This window comes from Thunnus maccoyii, chromosome 6, assembly GCF_910596095.1.
Source record: "Thunnus maccoyii chromosome 6, fThuMac1.1, whole genome shotgun sequence".
Lineage (NCBI taxonomy): Eukaryota > Metazoa > Chordata > Actinopteri > Scombriformes > Scombridae > Thunnus > Thunnus maccoyii.
Genome location: NC_056538.1, coordinates 17,220,146 through 17,242,491, shown reverse-complemented (window position 1 = coordinate 17,242,491; position 22,346 = coordinate 17,220,146). Strand labels below are relative to the sequence as shown.

At 40.1% G+C, this 22,346-nt stretch overlaps 3 protein-coding genes across 4 annotated transcripts in view; 1 reads left to right on the top strand and 2 right to left on the bottom strand.

Moving 5' to 3' along the window:
• unc119a (unc-119 homolog a (C. elegans)) overlaps window positions 1–9,472 on the bottom strand; it is a 17,739-nt gene extending 8,267 nt beyond the window's left edge. The window contains exon 1 of one of the 2 annotated variants that reach the window (XR_006096712.1): window positions 9,185–9,388. Coding sequence is in view for 1 of the 2 variants with exons in the window: in XM_042415315.1 (XP_042271249.1) it covers window positions 9,185–9,308 (124 nt within the window). In the remaining variant the exon portion in view is untranslated. Of the gene's footprint in view, window positions 1–9,184 lie in introns of both variants that reach the window. The other variant, XM_042415315.1, reaches the window with a different exon arrangement.
• On the top strand, window positions 4,374–22,346 carry cryba1a (crystallin, beta A1a). Its single transcript, XM_042415316.1, has 9 exons — window positions 4,374–4,445; window positions 6,710–6,884; window positions 18,727–18,822; window positions 18,979–19,338; window positions 19,993–20,059; window positions 20,222–20,340; window positions 20,694–20,835; window positions 21,458–21,600; window positions 22,022–22,346. The coding sequence occupies exons 5-9, from the start codon at window positions 20,021–20,023 to the stop codon at window positions 22,167–22,169; spliced, it is 591 nt and encodes a 196-aa protein (XP_042271250.1). The 5' UTR covers window positions 4,374–4,445; window positions 6,710–6,884; window positions 18,727–18,822; window positions 18,979–19,338; window positions 19,993–20,020; the 3' UTR covers window positions 22,170–22,346.
• crybb1l3 (crystallin, beta B1, like 3) lies at window positions 11,956–13,854 on the bottom strand. The gene is made up of 5 exons (XM_042415317.1): window positions 13,781–13,854; window positions 13,562–13,680; window positions 13,326–13,458; window positions 12,751–12,893; window positions 11,956–12,531 (listed from the first exon to the last, which is right to left on the bottom strand). Exons 1-5 carry the CDS (start codon window positions 13,844–13,846, stop codon window positions 12,363–12,365), a joined length of 630 nt encoding a protein of 209 aa, XP_042271251.1. The 5' UTR covers window positions 13,847–13,854; the 3' UTR covers window positions 11,956–12,362.

The following is a 22,346-nucleotide window of genomic DNA, read 5'->3' as shown; positions in this document are numbered from 1 at the left end:
ATATATGGTTGTGTTGTTACGACACAGATATGTAAATTAGCACATGACTTCATCTAGCAACAACCAGTGACTTTTCGAGCTGGCTTTTCCACTGAAAATAATCTGCACATAACCCTCCCTTACACCACAACATTTTTTTTTACTAATTTTTACACTTAAGTTTTTGTACATATTAGACAAATGAGATATAATGTGTACACTTGTGAGCTTTGGAGGTGCAGTTACTTTTTTTACTTTTTTTAGATTTTGTTACTTTCAGATGGAGTCAGACTAGCGGTTTGCCAGTGTTTCCAGGCTAAGCTAAGCTAACTGACTGCTGGCTGTAATGTAGATTCATATTAAAACATTACATTTTCCTACTGCATGAATCATCTTGTATTGAAATTATGACGGAAAAACTACTGTTCCAGTCCAATATTCCAAAAAGCACCATGATATACATGTTTCATACCTCAGTTCTTTCCTTTTTCTTCATTTTTCACACACACACACACACACACACACACACACACACACACACACACACACACACACACACACACAAACATATGAAGTGCTCCACTTCACTTCCTTCAACACTGTCACCTAGCAACCCTCCTTCTGATAGTGTGCCAGCTCGATTAGCCTGTCTTTTTCCTTCCCCTCATCCACCTGGCTGCTCCGCAACAACAAGGTGCAGCAGCAAATCAAAGGAGAGTATCTCCGTTTAGGCATCAGTGGTATGCAAATGAAATGTTCCACGTCTGGGATCTGATGAAGGTTTACCTGAGACCCCATCCTATGGAGGGCTTTCTCTTGCCTGATTTCATAACCCTGAAGCACAGCAAGAATCAGGAATTGAAACAGACTGAATTTAATGCAGAATATTAAGATGTGTGTCAACATTGACTTCAATTACAATATGAAGTGCGATATGTTATGATTTATTGTCCCTTTGGGGAGACATGTCATTAACTCTCAGCGCAGGTGATCTGCCATAATTACACCCCAGTCTTTCTAAACTTGCTTGGAGGAGGAATTTACAATGTTTTACTTTTCAAAGGTAATTTTCATACACCTTTTTTTCTGTTTTTAGCCTTGCAAAGTATTTTTCTGTGTGGTCTCTATTCATCAATCTCATCTATGCTAACATTAGTCACGGACCAACAGCATATTCTTGTTAAACATAATAATTTGGACTCTGGACCGAAAAGATTTGGCAGCAGCCTCTCAAAACAGAGTAAAATTAGCACCAAGTCTTGAGTCATGCTGTGTTCCTGTGTTCAGATACACAGGGCCCGTCTGACACCGAAGTGGCATTCAAACAAGAGTGAGCGAGCTGCCACTTATAGCTCTTTAATCCCCAAGATTAGCCTGGAGTTACAGACTTTCAGCCACAGGGATTGACTTCACATGCCTTATTCATTCCATTTGACTCTGTGGTTTCCGATCAGTGCTGAGACACTGTGTTGAATTCATCCCAGAACACGAGGAAGAACAATGGAGACATGTTTACCTGTCTTCACGTTAAGATAATCTGTACCCGCAGCCAACTAGTGACATTAGCACGGCACCTTGATGTTCACATCATTATGTACAGTGCACCTGAGTATGGCAGGCAGGCTGCAGCAGGCTGTTTCATGTCTCTCAGTTAGCAGCACCTGTAGGCAAACTTGCAAACGGTGAGGTTCATGGAGAGGTTGCATTCTGAGCAGCTGAATGCAGATGAGATTCTTTTCTCTTATCTTTCTCCTGCCCGAATCACAGAGTGAAAAAAAAAAAAATCTTCTGTGAGACGGTTTTATCAGGACACATATTGTGATCTAAGCTCTCTGGGTGAGAATGACAATGAACCATGAAGCTGGAAAAACAACAACATAAAAAATTTAAAAAAACAAAAACAAAACAGTTATAGCAAACTACATTTTGGAAAATACACTTATTTGCTTTCTTGCTGAGAGATTGACACCACTCTTGTGTCTATTGGTTAAATATAAGGCTACAGCCAGCAGCTGGTTAGCTTAGCTTAGCTTAAAGACTTGAAACAGAGGGAAACGGCTAGCCTGACTGTCCGAAGGTAACAAAATCTGCTGACCAGCACCTTTCACCACTTTCCCAATTATTAAACAAACGACATGCATGTTAATTAGTGAGCTAGCTGTTTCCTCCTGTCTCCAGTCTAAGCAAAGTTTTGCAAATAAATGTACTGTATTTCCCAAACTGGAAAGTCACGATTGCAAAATTACAAATAAAAGGACACATTTGTGCTCAAATACATGTAAAAAGAATCAAGCTCAATGGGTTATGTGATGGTCAGACTGCAGTTAAAAGCTGGAAATGTGCAGCATGAATCAGTAGCTCAATAGGCAGTGTCTGTTCTTCAGGTAAACCACATGATACCACTTCATTACTGAGTGTGATCTAACCTCTCTCTCCCCAGGAACACACATACAAACGCACATCCTGACCACTCTGTCACATTTAGGCTCAGGCTTTGAGAGGAACCTGGATGGACGCTAATGATTTGTCTGTCTTCCTGCCTCCACTTTTCCCCCCTCCTCTTCCTCTCTAAGGGCATGAACTAAGAAGACCAAAAGCCTTGTGGACAGTGACAGTTTGTAGCCGACGTTCTGAGAAAGAAGCTAAAAGGCTTTCAGGCATCGAGCAGCAGGAAATGTAACACTGATTCTTTTAAAGGATTGTTGTTTTTGCATTTGAGTTATGAATTAATTATGAATGAAATTGCCGAAGAAGAAAAAAATGCTGCATCTACAGTAAAATACATTACATGTGATAATGTTTGGGAATTAAACCTCATATAGGATTTATATGCAAAAGTTACAATGGAAGCAAATGTGTGATTCAAGCTGTCAAGTTACCAGAAGCAACTACAGCATTACAGCTGCTCTCATGTCACAACCAGGAGCCCCAAAGTCAGTAAAGGCAATGCTAAGATTTAAGAAAGTTATTTTATTATATTTAAACACTGACATGCATCTCCAAATTGAGGTATTCAGGATTATTCACCTCTTACCGCTAGTAAGAGTGCCTTCAGGGTTGCTTTGCATGCTGGTCTGACCTGATAGAGGCAGCTGAATAAAAATGGAGAGTTAGGATTAAAGAGTGGGACCTCAAAACTGAGCTTCAACCAGCCAGAAATATCAGCATGAGCCAGTCGTCACTAGTCACTATCAAATTCTGATACGCTGATTTTACACTATAGGACAGTACTCTCTTACCTAACCCCTAACCCCTTAACATAATAAAATATTGAGTTAATGTGATCCTGAGTCTGACAATAACCTCCTAATTCAAAGAGTGAGTGAAGTTCATCAGATTGTGTTGATTACCGATGTGGACGCAACGAGCCGCCTCTCTTCATGTCAGATCACTATGAAAGAGTAACCTTGTGACAGCTGCACATGGGAGATTAAGAACCGGCTGCACCAATCAATTTTAATTAAAGCTGTATCCATTGTGTTGGCAGACATCACAGAGTGGAGATCCCGCCTGACGTAGATAAAGCACTGCTCTGTGTCCCAGACTCATTAATGCCAAATAATTGATCGCCCATTAGTGTAAAAGGAACCGGACTGTTCCAAGTAAATCATCTGGACGAGGTAAAATGACACACAGATGTAGATCCTTTGAGTCAAAAATACCTGCAGTGCAACAGTGGATCTGGTGCGGTAGAGCTCCTACATCTCATTACATAATAATTCCAGTTTTGTTTTTACTTTGTGAAGGTATCTTTCTGCGTTTTTCACCTGGACATGATGTATTCATGTGAATTATCTTGGTACTGCTGTTGAAATGTGCTCACTTATTTAGTAAGTAAATGTAATGGAGATCTGGTGAGACCACAAGAGGTTAAAATTATTGGAATTTCTGATTGATTGAGAGAGAAAATATTTTAGGATTCTTACTACGAGATTTGTTAACATCAGATAGCAGCTTAAGGTCAGGTATAGAACAAAACATAAATTGTTGTCATCACAGTTCATTTGATATTGATGGAAATTTACTTTAGTGTTAGCTTGTCAGATCATCAAGCTGCATCTGAAACCCCTTCCCCCCACAAACACTACACAGGGGGGCTGCAGCCGACCAGGTTGTGAGGTGTCTTTTTTATATTCTTCACACAACCACCTCGGTCATTTTTCATGTGCCGAGCTGACCATGGATGCCTTTGATGAACAAAGTGCACGGTTATCCAAATTTGACAGACTTGATACCATACCTTGAGGGAATTTGGAACAGCTATAAGCACTTCTACCTTTAGACGTGGTCAGACAACAAATTGTATGAACTAGTTTGTTTCAAGCAAACTCCGACCTTGACACTTGTCTTATCTTGTTTAGAAGCTGAACACACCATTCATCCTTGTACGGTAAGCCCTAGTGACTATATCAAAAACAGAATAACAGGACCAGACAGCCTTGGCTACAACTTTTTCAGAGGTGAAGGTAAGCCAATATGTCTGTTGAACTGGTTATCAATTTATGAGGTTCATGTTAGCTCGATCTCATCCCCTTCTCTCTCCCTTCATCTACATTTATGATGAGCTGGGCTGGTAATATGGGGCTCTTGGGGTTCTATGATCCAGCTGAGCTATTTAATTAAACAGGTGCATTTTTCTATATACTGAGAAGTTACATTTTGTCTTTTAAACATGATTGGGTGATTTCTAGTGCAATGCATGCAACCTACTAGGACAGAGGCCAACGCACAAGGCCGCTATCATGGAGGGGGCTAGTCCAAAAATAATAAAATTTGGATTCAAGGATTCTGTTGTCGATGATGGCAGTGAGAAGAGAACAGCGGTTTACAAGGTCTGCAACTCAAAAATCAGTGACATGACTACCACAACATCCAACTTCATCCATCACTGCAAAACCCACAAAGAGAGGTACATGAATGTGTCTCTTTAGCTAACCTACTGGCTGGTCAAATGTTAGCTAGAAAACTAGCGTTAAAGTTACTGCAAGGAACTTTCGTTTTCTGTGGATTTTAGCGGCCCCTGTGGACAAAAGTGGTAGTGTTTTCCCAGAATGAAGACTGCATTTCCCAGGAGCACCACCACCTCGTGTCGTAAAGATCGCTAGCTCAGTTAGCATGCATTTGTTTTGGAAGTGAGTGAAAGAAAGACGCTACTTATTATTACTATTTTTCTTTTTTAAACACAGCTGTTTGCAGGATGCATAGCTAACTAGCTAACTTGACTTGTGACTTGCTTAAATTATAGCAGGAACTTGACTTGACTTGCTTGATTCTCACCACAGTAACTTGGAACTTGCTTGAGACTTGAAGGTTAAATGCGCAGTATGTAATTTCTGCCGCTAGGGGTCTCTCAATCAAAACAATAACAAAAGACAAGGTTTGATGAGGTTCTGAAGTAGCGTGGGATCATGAGAGTTATTGTCTTCATTATTAAACAACCAGCTTCTCTGGGATAGGATTACTTCAGTTTTCATCATTCAGCATGTTTTTACCGGGAGCCAAATTATCCGCAGAGGTCTCCTCCTCTCCAAAACAAACAGACCCAGTGATTAAAACAGGTAAAAACACTGAATAAAGCAGTTTCACGTAAAAAATCAGTGTTTCTCCGATGCTGTTCGGCAGACACAGGACGTAAGGAAGGGCTGTGAGCCGAGCTGCTGCTAACATTTGTTCAGCTTGTTTCTCTGATAACTTAAGATCTAGACATTCAGCAGGTTTTTACCGGGAGCCGAATTATCTGCAGAGGTCTCCTCCTCTCCAAAAACAAATGTACAAGGGAATTAAAACCGGTAAAAACACTGAATAAAGTAGTTTCACGTTAAAAATCAGTGTTTCTCTGTCGCTGTTCGGTGGGCACAGGACGTCTGGGAGGAGCTGCTAGCCGAGCTGTTGCTAACTCCAGACGTCCGATGACTAAAATCCTTCATCCCATTAAAAGATTAGTTAAAAACAACCAAGATCTAAAAGGTTTATCTTAAAAATGTGGCTTAAAACTGAATTTAAGTCAATTTATGACAGTTTCTGGCGGATAACCACTACGCTGATGTATTATCTTGTATGCGTATACTCTTTGGTAAAGGGGATATGATGCCATTGACAGACGAACAAATGAAACGGACCGTTACCTTGATTAAAATTACAGATTACTCTGGGTTTTGAAAATTGTTGGAAACATTTGGGATAATGTTAGTACACAACTGAAAATAATATAACATAGGTCTAGTTGTTTTTAGACATTTTAATGTGGAATAGTTACATATTATAGCTTTAAGACATGAGACTTGCTTGTGACTTGCACATGTGTGACTTACTCCTACCTCTGCTAAAGAGCATTTTCACTTAGAGGCACAATTTTCACTTTTTTTTCCAACAGGAAATTCTCCCTCTCTTGCTTTGACTACTCTCTCCAGCACACAGAGGCACAATTAGACATGGTGGATTGAAAGAAAGTCTGTACAAGAGAGAAGAAAATAACATTTTCACTACAAAAGGATGCCAGAAATACACTGATAAACCAATTATATATATTAAACAGGGAAAGTTGTGTGTTCAATGTTACCATGAATCATCCTATTTCACACTTTTGTCCATCAGTAATTGCTGTAATTCTTGTTATTATCTATTTATTTGGCAACAGCAGTATTCCTGTTTATGTTCTGTCTGCCTGCGTATCATAAATCATCCGTCATGTAAACAGCAAACTGATAGTGTGCCATTTTTCATATCACAGCGGTGCTTCTCTGCTGCCAGGATTATATTTCTCCTCCTCTCTGCCTGTGTGACAATGTGGTGCCGTGTCTCGCTTATCGGCGCTGAACCACCGTGACAGACTGGAGCTGGGCTGCCCCAAAATGGTGGCATTTACTTCCCAAAAGCACAACTGGAAAAGTCATTTACACCACAGGGTGAGGCATTTTCTGCTTCCCTCTTTTCTAGCTGTGATTTTCTTTTTCTTGCAGCAGAAAACGCCTGAATGCCTATGCTTATCTCTGTGGTATAGATCTTTTGTATGGTCTGTCGTTTTAAAAGGATTTGGGTTTGGGCAGAAATCTTAGGCGTTTTTATGCTCCCATCATTAAACAGGTAACACAGGAGGTGACAGATTTAACATCAGATAAACCCCAATATCATCATATTAAAAGAAATTTCATTTCTGACAGGTTATAAAAACATATTTAACCATCAAATATCAAATTTTAGAGGACATTACACAGATTTTTATCTTTTTTTAACTATTTGCAGCTGTGTAAACTCAGTAAATGAATGACGATGGAACACAGCAACTACATTTTTAATCTGATATCCTCAATGTAAACTCACTCACTTACACTTTGACTCCAGGGTCATTAATTACCTGAGGTGTATCACGCCATTGCAGAATGCTGCGTTACAGCCCTCCTGACATAATCCAGATTACATGTCAGTGGAGAGCGGAGATTACTGCACCATCATGAGTGATTTAGGTATTATCGCACTGACGCAGCCCTGGCATTGCTTTTCCGCTGAGGAAGTACCAAATGAAAGCAGATGTGATGGTCTCAGAGCAGAGAGTTGGTGTTAAAATTTGGGAGGTTTTGTATTTTAGGGGAATTCAGTTTCACACATCAGTTTCTGGTGTAAATAAACCTTTTTACAGTATCATAAAATATAGACAACTTCATTAGATTGTTGTCTTGTATTAGCCAATTTATTAAAAGACCCATTAATCATTTTGAGAGTGAAAACAGGTTCCAATCCAGTGTTTTGACGGTTTTTGGTGGCGTAACCTCACTGTTAACATTTGGTTTATTAATTGTAGCTTAAAAATATTCACATTTTCTTGGCATGTAATGTGGGTTTCCTTCACGTTTGTACTAATTCATTTTGTTTTAAATTAGGAGTCAGGTCAAGTGTCAGAATCATATTAGTCTTTGACAAAAAAACAGAAAAAAAAATACTGCACACAAAAAATGTCCACTTACCATCTTTTTCCAGAGCTTTCAGTCACATCTAATGGTCTCTAATGATAATTTGTTCACATTCACCGATGAAAACTCGAAAGAAAAAAACTAGTATGTAGACCATGATTTAAAATTTCTTTTAAATGTGTCAAACTTAAAATTTCTAAGGTCATAAATTTTCATGCTTATCATTAGATTTAACTAACTAAAGGCTTCAGGTATTTGTAGTGGCTCAGCAGTAACCTGCCACCTCCATAAAAAGTATACTATCTTGACTGTGCTTGGACATATGCTTGTTTCACACACACATTTCACACATTCAGTCTAATCTCACTCTCAAACACAGCAGCAGTACTGTAACTGAATGGGCTGAACCATCAGGCTGGAGCATCTTGGTCAGCTTGTGAGGACATGATTTTTATTTGTATCAAATAAGTAAGTCAGGTCTGACAGTGTATGACATTATGTGGTACTGATGAGATTGATTCACCAAGTTCAAAGTTTGAAATTCTTCCTCTCTGCCTCTCTTCTGTCGATAGCAACTCAAAAGAAACCACTGGTTGACTAAAACATCCAACACTCTCCTGCTTTCATTACATAAACTGAATATGTTAAACAACAGGCTGATAGTATTACTTATTTGTATTCCTTCCAACTGTCTACTGTCTGTGATGAGCTATAATCAGTGGATCACATCTCCGGCCACCTGTTACCTCAGAGCCACAGGTGTCTTGAGGTGAGGATGTAGTAAGAGCCAGACTTTTTTTTTTTATCAGCAGGATATGGGAGGCACTCACTTTCTCTCTCTCTCTCTCTCTCTCTCTCTCTCTCTCTCTCTCTCTCTCTCTCTCTGTTTTAGTCTCTGCTTACTCTCTACCTACACGCTAAGGATACAGAGGGATGCACACTCATACACAACATGCTGTTTGACTCATTGAGAACAGAGAAGCAGCACTGTCCTTCTGAAGGGCTCTTGGGCAACATATTAAACGTATAACTGCTCACTGGCTGTAACACATATTGGCTAAAAGTGGTAGTTAAAGCCATGGAGAGTCTTTCAGGTGCTCTCAGACAGTCGCTGTCCATGGTATCTATGTGTGATTGCTCGACACAGACCAAAACAACAAATTAACACACGGAATAGGCTATGTTGAAGTGCAGTATATACACAAATGCAACAGCAGATGGGTTGCACTAATCTCCTCTAACTGTAAGGCTTTAACTACTCTTCTCCATCATGCCAATTACAAAAGCAGGTTACTTACTCTTGGTGATCTTCTGTAACCCAAGCACATCCTCGGGCGATATTACGGTATTTCTGCGCAATTCTTCTTCGGTTGTAACCGGGATCCCCATGTCTGATGAGTTGCAGCCTTGCTGCACTTTCATGTCCAACGAGAAGGGCTTATGTGGCGAGCAACCTGGCAGGGACTGAGGCTTTCTGATGCTCTCGGCTGTCGTCGCCACAGGAGCCGATTGACTTGCGTCGGAGCCTTTAGTTGCGCGCTGACTAATACACCGTACAGCAAACAGGCTCAGTGCTGCTACAAGAATAACTCATTCTCCGTGCCTCCTCCCCTTCTCGATCCGGTAAAAGATAAAAATCAGCCCTTAGCTCCCTCCCTCCCTCCCTCGCTCAAGGCTCATCGGCTCTCTCACAAGCTATTTAATCCAAATCCTGTGGCTTTAAACCGACCACTGGTGCGTGGCTGACAGTCTGCGCTCCTCGTCATCTGCTCATACACCGGTGCGTGCATGGCCGGGCTTTACTCAGGAAGAGTATCTGAGTAGGCTACTCAATGCTCGTTTCTCCATTCAGAGATGAGCTGCTGCCTCCAGGGTAGTTTGTGTCAGAAATAATCTCTTAAAAATATACTGTATATTTTGTGTAGGTTATGGTTTTACCCCTGTTTGGCACTAATTCCGCACATAGGAAGCTATTATTATAGTTATAGTTACCTTAAAGGATACGTTCACAGTTTTTCAAGTTTGTCTTAAAACAACAGTGAGGTGCACAAATGAACATTGAAATAGGTTTATCTTGCTGTAATCGTTCCTTCTGTTCATACTGACCATTACAAGATCCCTTCCTAATGCACTAACAATGTAAGTGATGGGGACGAAAACCAGAAGCCTCCTTCTTTGCAAAAATGTATTTAAAAGTTTATCTGAAGGTAATATGAAGCTTCAGCTGTCCAAATTAGTCAAATCAAGTGAATCAAGGATGATTTGAACCAAGAGGCAACCTCCAGGGCTGAAAAATGAAGCCAACAAGGAAGTGCCAAAAAATGCAGTTTCTCAAATGGCCACTTGAGGCTGGCTCTTAAAGTGAATCAATCTTCATAGACCCACGTGTTAAAATGTTCAACTTTACAGAAGAAATTAACATGTTTACAGCCTGGTATAAAAAACGGTTTTGGTCTCTATAGCTAATTTTTTCGTTCATGACAACTGTACTGTACATTTAAATTTTATTAAGGCTCAAAGTTATACATAATTAAGGGTGTGGCTGCTTTGAGTGACAGGTGGGTGCTGTCACAGGCAAGTCACTACCACGGCGCCAACATTGGTTGGGGAACATAACCATGGCCTAACCCCAGATTCACGGAGTATAGGTGTAGCTGTACCCGTTGCTTCTTCAGTGTGTTTTCAGTTCATGAAAGTTAATTGTAACATTTTGGTTGCCTAAAAAAGTCTTGTTCAGCATTTGGTTGTACTGAAAGACCCTCTGAGGAGTTTGATGTTCTTTTTTTCCGTTAAGTACATTTTGTTTAAATGGTTTAAGCCATTTTTTGGTAGTGAAAATTAGCATTAAAGCAGTTAATCATAGACTGTAACTGCACAACTGCTAACCAAGCTAGCAGCCAGCGATAGGGTCAGCTCCACCCTCTCGTCCAAATATGGTCACCGCTGGCTCCAAAAATCCAAGATGGCGACAGTCAAAATGCAAACCTAAGGCTTCAAAATTGGAGTCCACAAACCAATAGTGACTTTACGGTGGATATATCCATTATTTTTAACAGTCTATGCTTTCATTGTTACAGTATTTTAGTGCCAAAGTTGCTCTTTTTGTTACTATACTTCCACTGCAGCTCAACAGGGAAACACTGTCAGAGGAAACACAGATATCCACTTGATATGACTAACTCAGACTGTTGAAGCCTCATATAAGCTTCAGATAAACTTTTAAATGCATTTTTACACAAAATGACAGTGGATCAAAATCACTTGGATTTTGGCCCCCATCACTTACACTAAAAGCACATTTGAAGGGGATCTTTTAATAGCCGGTATGAACAGGAGGAATGATTATAGCGAGGAAAACCTCTTTCCGTGTTCCTATGAGCACCTTACTGTTGTTTTACGAATTGTGAACCTATCCTTTAAACCTAAAGTTGAGCTGAAAAAGACAGAAATGTCTTATACTCAAGGTTTGAGCTGGCAACAATTAAGCTCTAACAATGTTCTGTTTTTTGTTAAATGCCTAGTAAAAAGACCATCATGACCCTCAAGGAAAAAAGTAAGGAAACAAAGAAGTAGATGAGAGTATCTTTCATGTTCATAATATATTTTTTTTATTTCATTTGTTTCCATTGGAAAGTTGCTTTCCAGATGCCAGCTTCCCTGAGAAAGTGTAAAATGCAAATCTTCTGGACAGCCCCATCAATGAGCTGAAACGGGCCATCCGAAAAGATAGTCACATCTGTAAAACACAACCCTGCACAGCCACCTGTCTCTTGTTAATCACAGGCTGGCCACAAGCTTTCTCCAGTCACTGAACCCGATCAGAGCCTTGACCAGAAGCCTTTTGCTTTGCGATGAGGAGATAGTGCCTCCTTCTGCTTGGCAAACTTACTGCAGGGCAATGTGCAGAGCTGAGAGCTGTCCATGGTAGTAGCTGTGTGAGGAGTGATATGATATCTATCTATTTCTTTACTCTCTAAAATCTAGGGATCCCAGTAGAGGGAGCGCGCTTTGGTGAACAGGCTTTTTGGCATCATTTCAGCTGAAACACGTAGGCGAGTAGATAAAAATAAAATAAGATAAAATAAAATAAAAGGGTTATAATGGCAGTGAAACAAACTAATAAACACAAACTATTAACTTTAATCTACCAATCCAATTATAACCCTCCTTTAATAAATATTATAAATCATATTATCTTTGTATGAGGTCTGTAGACAGAGAGCATTGCTACCATTTTTACCAATAATACAGTTACTCTGGAGGTCTGTGACAATCAGAACTTCTCACCCCATACAGGATCATTCATGATGACACATACTTCCAAATCCTGCTAGCAAAAGCAATAACAATATTCAAAAGCCATTAGCTTGTGTGGCTAAGTGGCCGTTGAAGAATTTCCAAGGGATGGTTGGCACTGCGGCAAGCCCGACCCCTTGCTATTCCCTCCTGTTAGCCCACAGTCTGCTGGACTCCTCTTTATGCGGTCATCTCGAAGCAGCCTCTGCGGTGTGTCTGCATGTCTCTCACCCTGCGGATGGACTGGATCTGGGGGTGGTGGGCGCCCCAGTCGTTCCAGTGTTTGTAAGGGCCCATCTCAAACACATACTGGAAACCACGGTAGCCAGGGTACTGGTAGCCCACCCAGCTGTGAGGAGAAGAGAAACACATGTGAACCACCAATCTCATTCTGTTCTTACCAGTTTTTCTCACTTTATTGTGGACTTAAAACCTCCCATATATACACTTCTACTCTTGTTATTAGTGCGTTACTCTTACTTTGTTTTTTTGGATTGGACACTACTGCTGCCAATCTACAATTCAGTATATAAAAACAACTCCAGAGAAAGGACTAAAAATGACTTACGTTCCACCGGTGACCTGAAGACTAGCAACACGATCCTGGAAGCCATAAGACCACAGGCTAGGAATATCCTCATCGCACACTTCCATTTTACGACCCTCGAAGTTTGGACACTCAAACAGGCAGATCTTGTGGTCTTGGGGGTCCTATAAGATACATACAACATTTTCAAGTTAGTTAATGTTAAACAGTTTTGATACAGATGGATGTAGTCGGTGCAGCTTCTGTTCCCAGATTTTTGTCAGTTACAGTTTTTAATACAGATTGTGAGATTAAGTTAAGATCATGTGGTCAAAATTTTGCTTTAAAAAACAAGAATAACACTGGGGGGAAACATTGAATACTGGTAGTGTTTTGGATTTGTTTACACTAAACATGTCAGCGAATAAAAGCTTTAATCCAAAAATGCTGGCAGTGGAATAAAAAGCATTTCCCTCTGTGGCACTAAAAGATGGATGAAAGGTTTGTTAGATGTGAGGTGCAAATAGAACTGATCAATAGAAATAAAAATCAGCACTTGTAGCCATAATAAACAAGAAAGGCAACACAAAAAACCCTGCAGGCTGATCCTAACTCACCATCTTGACGGGCCTGACTGACATCATACGGTCACACCTGTAGCTGTTGGACCAGGTGTCCCAGCGGGGGTACTCTCCCTTCTCCAGAATGAACATCTCACCAGTCATGTTCTGCTGCTCATAACCCACCCAGCTGCAAAGAAAGATAGATAGTTTTTAATTATTTTGCTAATCACACTGGGAAAAGTTAGACAATATTGTAACACATATTTTAATGGCAGGTTTTGGTGACTTACGGTCCAGACTCGACCCTGACGGAGCCAATTTTCTCGAAACCCTTCTCAGCCAGGTTACGGTTCTCTCCGAACAGGTCCAACCTACGGCCCTGGAAGTTCTCGTGTTCATAGAGATAAATCTGAATAGAAAAGCAGACGAATGTATTAATTTTTGAAATGCACGATTACTTTAGTTTTTGCAGTCTTAAGTAGTAGTCCATTAAAAAACAGTGAAAGCACCTTCTGATTGCGCAGCCCAATGGCTGAGTGGCTGCCAATGCTGCCTTGAGCACCTGAGTGAGACATGATCAGATCTGGAGAGAGACAGGAAGAAGCACAAAGACAGTCAGCCATTTTCAGACATCACTGTGCACTTATGAAGAATGTAATTCCTGTTTCTTGTTTCTTAGCAGGTGTGTTAGTTAGCATGTGTTACTTTAGCAGGATTCCTCTCCAATCTAAGGATACTTCAACTGCCCAGGAAGGGACAACAATTCAGTCCAACACTCATAACCTTGTTACTATCACATCAGCAACCTTGAGATTAAAATATGATTTAAAAGTGAGTGCAGGTGAAGACAGAAATATCACTTTTTTTGCCTGAGGGTTAAAAGGAAACGTCTAGCTTCTGAGTGACATATGGAGATATATTTTCAGATGTAGTTTTATTTTTGTAGTGTAAACCTACTTTGTGCCCTCAAGGATAGTTTGAATGTAGATCCTGATGCAAGGCTTTAAGCTTAAAACATTCCAGTACACATTTCCTTCATCTTTTCTTCTATATTGTGCTTACCATGAACCTCATAAACTGTCTTTTCTTGTAGAGTATAACTAATCACCAATGTCTTAGAAGACCCCAACAGCCTTTTTTTTCATGGCATATTTTTTGTCTCATTTTGTCCTCAAAGTACTATATTCTCAGTGAAGTTCCTACTATGTCCCCTAAATGTGTGTCCTAACCCAAGTCTGTCCAAACCTACCACATTCCATTGTTGAGAAATTAAAGGATTAGACACCCATTTTTCTCATTTGTTTTACCTCAGAATGAACCACTGAACATCACACCGCACCCTGCTGCATTTTACTCAGTCTAAAGTTAAGGTTTAAGAGAGGAGTTAATCTTGCTGTGAGCAGACAGGAAAACCGCAATCTTCCCCTTATCATTCCAAACATTTTTGCAGTAAGTAAGAAGACCTTTGAGTGAAAACTTACAGTTACAATTGCAGGTTGAAACAGACCGACCTTTGGAGGAAGTGATGGACACCGGTGTTGTGAGTGTGGATATATATATACATTCACAACCAGCTCGAGTCTATAGAGCCACAATTCTGACTTCTCATTGGCTGTGAGCTGTTTGGAGCATACCGCGGGGTCAGAGGTCACGCTGCTTATCTGCGGACAAGTCATGCTGACTCGGCTGCCTGTTTTGTTGTGCAGCGCCATTGTGGGGGACAGTCACTGCCATCAGCAGAAAGTTTGCCTGCCTTTCTGCACACACACACACACACGCACACAAACACACACACAGAGTTATTTTTGCAATCACAATTCTCAAATTCTATACTTCACTTTCTTTCTTGATTAATTTTCTATTTTTTCTCTCTTTCCCCTCCACCAATTTCTTTCTGATTTATTTTGTCTTTCATCTTCAAATTCTCTCTCTTTTTTTTCTCTCCCTCAGTGCAGCCAGTCTAAGCCTTTGAGCCCTGTGTGTGTAATGTGCTGACTGCATGAGCGGCATCCATCTCCCTATTGTTTAGACAGGCAGAGTGTTGGACACTGTTTTGCGTATTATGGACACGCTGTGCTATCTGCACACTTACACACCTCATACAGCCAAACACACACAATCATGTCATATGCACACATGCTTTTGTTCATGCAAGGTGGGATGCAGAACACTAAACAAATATTTTCTTTTTGTGACATGTAAAGATAGATTTTAAAAAAAGTTTCCATTTACCAAAAGGACACAAATATATTGAATGCCTTTTCGGTTTCTATGAGCAAAACAATATTAGTAGAATAATTGATTTTACATGGAGGCTATATGATGTGAAGATGGATCTTTCACACCTGTTGCTCTATGATCTTTTAAATGCCTGTAAACTCAATGCAAGCAGACAAGTCTTATTAGAGTATTGTGATTTCCACTGATGTGATTTTAATGATTTTGTAGTAATGCAGCTGCTTGACAGTGGTGAAAGATCTGTGGGCCAGTGGTGGAATGTAACTAAGTAGATTTACTCAAGTACTGTACTTAAGTAAATCTGTGGTATTTGTACTTTACTTGAGTATTTCCATTTTATTCTACTTTGTACTACTCTGCTACATTTCTGAGGGAACATTTGTACTCAGCTACATTTATTTTCTATTTATAATTACTAGTCTATCAGATTATCGATATCGATATTCTAACTTTTGTTTAAATTGTCTGCTCTTTTCTTTTTATAAACATGTTATATCCAATTATACACTTATAATATGATGCAGTACCATTACTTAAATGTTAATGTTAAAATGCTCTTACATATATTTGTCAGTGAGAAAAACAAATAACATAATATTACTATAATAATGTAACACTCTAAAAGAAGCATGTCTTCATGATGAGCACTTTTACTTTTGACACTTAAGTGCATAATACTTCTGTAGTTTTACTTAAGTAACATTTTGAATCTGGCACTTTTTCTTGTTATTGAGTATTTTTAGACTGTGGTATTTCTAGTTTTACTTCATTAAAGGAATACTGAATACTTCTTCCATCACTGCTTTGGGCAAATATTATGTATGTATGTCACAGTATGAACTTATAAAATGAATTATTAGAGCATAGAAAAAGAACCCACAGGAAATGCCATACAAAGAAGACGACACATCTGACATCTGAGCTATTTTAGACATTTATGGAGTAGACAAGAGAAGAAGAACAGAGAGACAACTAGATCAATTTCATCGTTATTTGTATAATTTTCCTACTGAGAAAAGGTGGGACATTTTCTAAAATGCAGTGTCTTACTGCTCAGTTTTATCTTACAGCAAAACAACATTTTTAAAGGCCTTCCACAGGACTGATTCTTTGGTTACCCGTGTGACTTCCACAATGTCCCCTTTTTCAGCTTGTACACAGCAGGATGTGAAACCCTAAGGCATTTGTGTTGAAAGCTAAAATTTTCCTGGGATTTAGATATGCTTCTGAGCTTTTTGTATCTTGGTATTATGGTTTGCGCTTCACCTTTACAAGTCATACAACATTTTACAGTCACAACAACATCAGTCTTTATATTGACATAAGCTAGCTTAAAGCAAATACAAAGGAGCCTGATGTAAAATGTCAACATCATACCTCTACTCATCTTTCTGTGTGTGACTGAATCATCAGTTTGCTCAGACACCTATAAAAATAGAGCTATACGGATGTTCTCATACATGTGTATGTTCTTGAGCATAGAAATCAGCTTCATGTCACACACAGGAAATAATACTTTTACATAAAATATTATACTAAAATGGGAATTTTAAATTGATAACATACAAGGATAGTAAAACCTACATAACAGAAGTTTTTACATTTACTGTATCTATATACAGACGGGTGACAAATTAAAGGAAAAACCAACATAAAGTGTCTCTGTAAGGTGTTGGGCCACCACGTGCTGCCAGAACAGCTTCAGTGCACCTTGGCATTGATTCTACAAGTCTCTGAACTCTTCTGGAGGGATGAACACCATTCTTCCAAAAGATATTCCCTCATTTGGTGTTCAATTAGGTTGAGATCTGGTGAATGTGAAGGCCATAGCATATGATTCACATCAATTTCATATTCATGAAACCATTCAGTGACCCCACGTGCCCTGTGAATTGGGGTATTGTCATCCTAGAACAGACCACTCCCATCAGGATAGAAATGTTTCATCATAGGATAAAGGTGATCACTCAGAACAACTTTGTATTGATTTTTAATGACCCTTCCCTCTAAGGGGACCCAAATCATGCAAGCAAAATGCCCCCTAAAGCATAACAGAGCCACCAGATCCCCTCACTGTAGGGGTCAAGCATTCAGACCTGTACTGTTCTCTCGGTGTATGTCACACATGCACTCGCCCACTTATTGAAAATATGGTGAAGGATGACTCATCTGATATATCACTTTTGTCCACATCTCTGTAGACCAGTGCCTATGACTTTTGCACCAATGAACTCTCAAATGTGCATTCATCTTTGTAATGAGGGGTTTATGCACTGCAACCCTACTATAATATCTCTCTCTATGTAATTGTCGACTGACTGTTCTTGCTGACAGTCCGATCACGTCCTGCACTGACGTCTCAGTCACCTGAGGAAGAGTTGCTCTTCTGTTTTTCCTTACATATCACACTAATGCACAAGCATCACATACATTAAATGTATGTCGACCACAATTTTTGACCCTATTTACTGATGTGTTTGCCATAGATCTAAATGCAGATGTAACTTTAGTGACTGTTCCTATTGAAACACCAGCCAGTTGAGCAGTCTTTGTGACTGAACCCTCCTTCAAAGTCACTTAGGTCTTTTCCTCTTGCCGTCTTGATACACAAAACCAGAATCAACTGGTCCTGCTCAGCATTTTATACACATCATAGAGCATGATTGGATGTTAATTACTTAATTGTACTATGCAGTGCACCTGCGTGGAAGCATCTGCATTCATTATGTTTCTCGACTCATTTATTCAGGTTTTTCCTGTAATTCGTCACCCATCTGTATGTAAGGAGATGAAATTTGCCTCAGAATGAACCTCAAACAAGTTTAATGTTTCAGACATTTATTCTTCATCAACTCAGATGTAGAATAAATGTCTGAGAGTGTATGTAGCTTAGTAATATGTGTACAGACAACAACATGTATTTATGTGTGAATGTTTTGTTAAAAATGAACAATGGTTGTTTAAAATTTTAAAGCTTGGATAGCAAGATGAAGTGCTTTGATGTAAATGTGAGAAATGAAAAACATTAAATGAATGATATTAGGTTACATTAAGTAGAGAGGCATAGAGCGAACCTCTGAATGTCAGTTGTCCCTGTCTAAATGGTTGTGTAAAGGTTCGTGTTTCTTTGTGTGCGCTGAATGTATACGTGTGTGCATGGCCCGTCTGTCTCTGCCCATGACTGCGTGTGTGCATGACTGAGCATGTGTGTACATAGGAGTGAGTGAAAAGGTGAAAGGACCAGAGATGTGAGGGTCAGTAGAGGTGGACATGAGATTGGAGACAGAGCACAGCAGAGTGTGGAAAGAACTCAGTAAGTAAATAATTAAAATGCAAACCAACCTTGTTTATTAGACTCCTTTTGAAAAAGCAGAATATCTTCTAGGATCTAGTTTTTAGGAACCAGTATGAAATTGAAGAGTCTAAATGTTCTGTTTGCACCCCCACTCTTTTGTTTTTTGCACTACAGTCGTTTTCCCATTTGCACACATAACTGACAAAAGTATCCACATCTGTGATGATCTGCTTCCTGGACCCGGCTGTGCCAGGACTGTGGTCCGGCCCGCTGGTCATGGATCATTTGGAACTTGTGCTTATCGGCACTGGGCATGGTGCCCTTTATCCAGTTCCACTGTGGAGAAATAAAGCCCAGCAGCTCAGTGCTGAACAATGGCTCTAGCAGCAATGTGCTGACTCCTGCCCCGACCGACAGGCCCAGCTGCTTTTCAGCACCAGCATGTATAAATAGGTCCGTTTACTCCGGGGTCAGAACATCGTTTTTGTGGAGCCCCCTGTGAGCACTGCACTGCTATTCTTTGGGGCCGATCAGGTAAGCCCTCCATCTCAATCCATTCAACCTATAGCCTTGTGCAGACCATTGTCACTTTACATTTTTGTTTCTTTTGTCTTCGCTGTTTCTGCTGAGCCACATAAACGTATAGAGTGAGGTCAGACATGCAGATGCATAGACATACTGAGTGTGCAACAACTTTGTGTGTACGTTAACAGCTGCTGGTTAAGTGTGAGCAAGTGGGCAGTTTCAGGGAAGGTTCAAAGAATCCACACACATGACATATACTAGGTCACAATTTATTTCAACGTCATACATTTGTACACTATTACTGTAATATCAGGTAATTATTTCAAATGCAGCTGCCAGTCATCACACACTTTACTGTGATTCTGATGTGGTAAACGGTGAAGTTAGTTAAGTCACACACAAACACAAACAAAAACAAGCAAACACAAAATATATGAAAGTGGCAATCTGCAACATAATCTTATAGGTTTGACTATCACATCTGTCAAACATGACAATAGAAATGACAGCAGTTTGTTTAAGTTTCTTACTAACTAAGAAACTAACATGTCAACATCAACAGAGGTACACATGTGTGGCATGGAGGCGTTATGGTCGATGTTTCCCTTAATTTGCCTTTGACTATCAATATAAATATGGTTCTCCCTGCTCTCTGCACTGAAGGTTAATCCGCACTGAAAAACACAGTAGCATGGCTCTGAATAATCCTACCCCACTGGGACCATGGAAGGTGAGTTTGATGTCCTGCCACGCGTGATCAACAAAAGCAGATTACATTTCTTTTTAATTTCATGCCTGGCCCGATGATGTCAATAATGTGTGTGTCTGTACACACATCAGTGTGTGCGTGTGGCATGTGCATACTACATGTATGCATTTGTGTCCTCTCCAGATCACAGTTTATGACCAGGAGAACTTCCAGGGGAAGCGTCTGGAGTTTACCTCAGCCTGCCAGAACATCATGGAGTGCGGCATGGACAACATCCGCTCCCTGAAGGTGGAGTGTGGAGCGTAAGTCAAGCAAAGAGGAAAAACACGAGAGAAACTGCTGTACCTGCAGCACAAATATACCTATATTATATGTTTATTTTCTTAAAATTCAGCAGAAATTGACATATTTAACAAGATATTGGTCCACTTTTGCCCAAATGGAATCCAGTGAAGGATATTTTAATGGTTAAATTCAAAAAGTTGCACCTTAAAACGACTATAAAGTCTTTACAGATACTGTAGGTCTTTCTCGTTTCCAAAACCATACTACAGAAATCATCCCTCTGAAATCTGATGATCAGTCTGTTTTACCAGTGTCCTAATGATCCAGTGATGGATGTTACATGTTTATGTCTGTCTGCTTGTGTGGACAGCTGGACAGGATATGAGCACTCCAGCTTCTGTGGACAGCAGTTTGTGTTGGAGAGAGGAGAGTATCCTCACTGGGAGTCATGGAGTGGCAGCAATGCCTACCACATTGAGAGGATGATGTCCTTCCGCCCCATCTGCTCTGCTGTGAGTCTGTCCTCCAAACCAACAGATTCTGTTTCCCTCTATCCGAAAAACCACAAAGTTTGACTCATCAGATTGACTCATTTTGGATTGCACCCCAGTTTCTTGTGTGACAAGCCTACAGACTGACTTATTCCAGCTGCTGTAGCTAAAAATATAATGTTGTGCAATCTGGACTCATGTACAAAAAACTAGATCATTATGGTCAAAATTCAGCTTTTTTCTGAATGGGAGGCTCTCTCTGAACCCTCTGTTGAAATGTTTTTCTTTCAATAATATTGCACACTGAAAGGAAAAGCCAGTAGAGAGTGTTTAACTTGTAGAGAATAGCTTGAGAAATGTTTATAGCATCCACTGAACAAACATTTGATCCTCCTCTGGTATATAACAGTATCTATGAGTGTCCAACATAGACAGAAAGTGAAACAGTTACATGTCTGTTACTGAATACCTCTGGAAATGGACAATACAAAGTACTTTGCTACAAAAAAGTTTGGTTTCAGCATACAGATCACTTTGCAGTTTACAGTATATGAGCATCATCATTGCTATCACAGTATAACTGGTGTTTAATGATTTAGACTGAACTTTTGCATCGCACTTTTTTTGCATCGCATGCACACAGAACCACAAGGAGTCCAAGATGGTGCTGTTTGAGAAGGAGAACTTCATGGGACGCCAGTGGGAGATAAACGATGACTACCCCTCTCTGCAGGCCATGGGCTGGGGCAACAATGAGATTGGATCTATGCAAGTTCAGAGTGGCGCGTAAGTCTCAACCTCTGTTTGAACTCGCATGAATCACTCTTTGCAGGCCACTGACATGATAATGCTGGCATAAACCAACAGGATAAAATATGTGGCCTATTTTACCCAAATGGTGCAATATTATTTAAAAATCAAAAGGAAATAAATAAAACACAGCATAAGTAAAAGAAAAGAAGAAAGCTAAGGGTTGACAGTGTCTTATTCACTTGACTAAAACAAAAGAAATACAAAAAAGTCACCCTTTGCTTTTATTAAAAGCTTATTTGCTACATTAAGGAAATCATAGAGAGCTATTTTCTGGTTTAAATCAACACAAACAAAGCTAGCTAGTGGGCGACATTTCACTTAACATGTAACCACATATTTATCATTAATAACCGCTTTCCTCTCCTCCTCTACCCCTCCCTCACTCCTCCTCCAGCTGGGTGTGCTACCAGTTCCCTGGTTACCGTGGTTACCAGTACATCATGGAGTGCGATCGTCATGGCGGCGAGTACAAACATTATAGAGAGTGGGGCTCCCATGCTCAGTCCTTCCAGGTGCAGTCGCTGCGTCGAATCCAGCAATGAAGACCTGCAGCCTCCTCTCCCCGACCTCTCACTCTTTACCTCCTCCAGCTCCTCCTCCTCCTCCTCCTCCTCCTCCTCCTATTCCTCCCATCACCCAGTCATTCCAGCACTCCCAGGTGCTTCACCATCAAAATGTTTACAGCACTTTTGTTTTGTTCTGTTGCCAAATGAAAATAA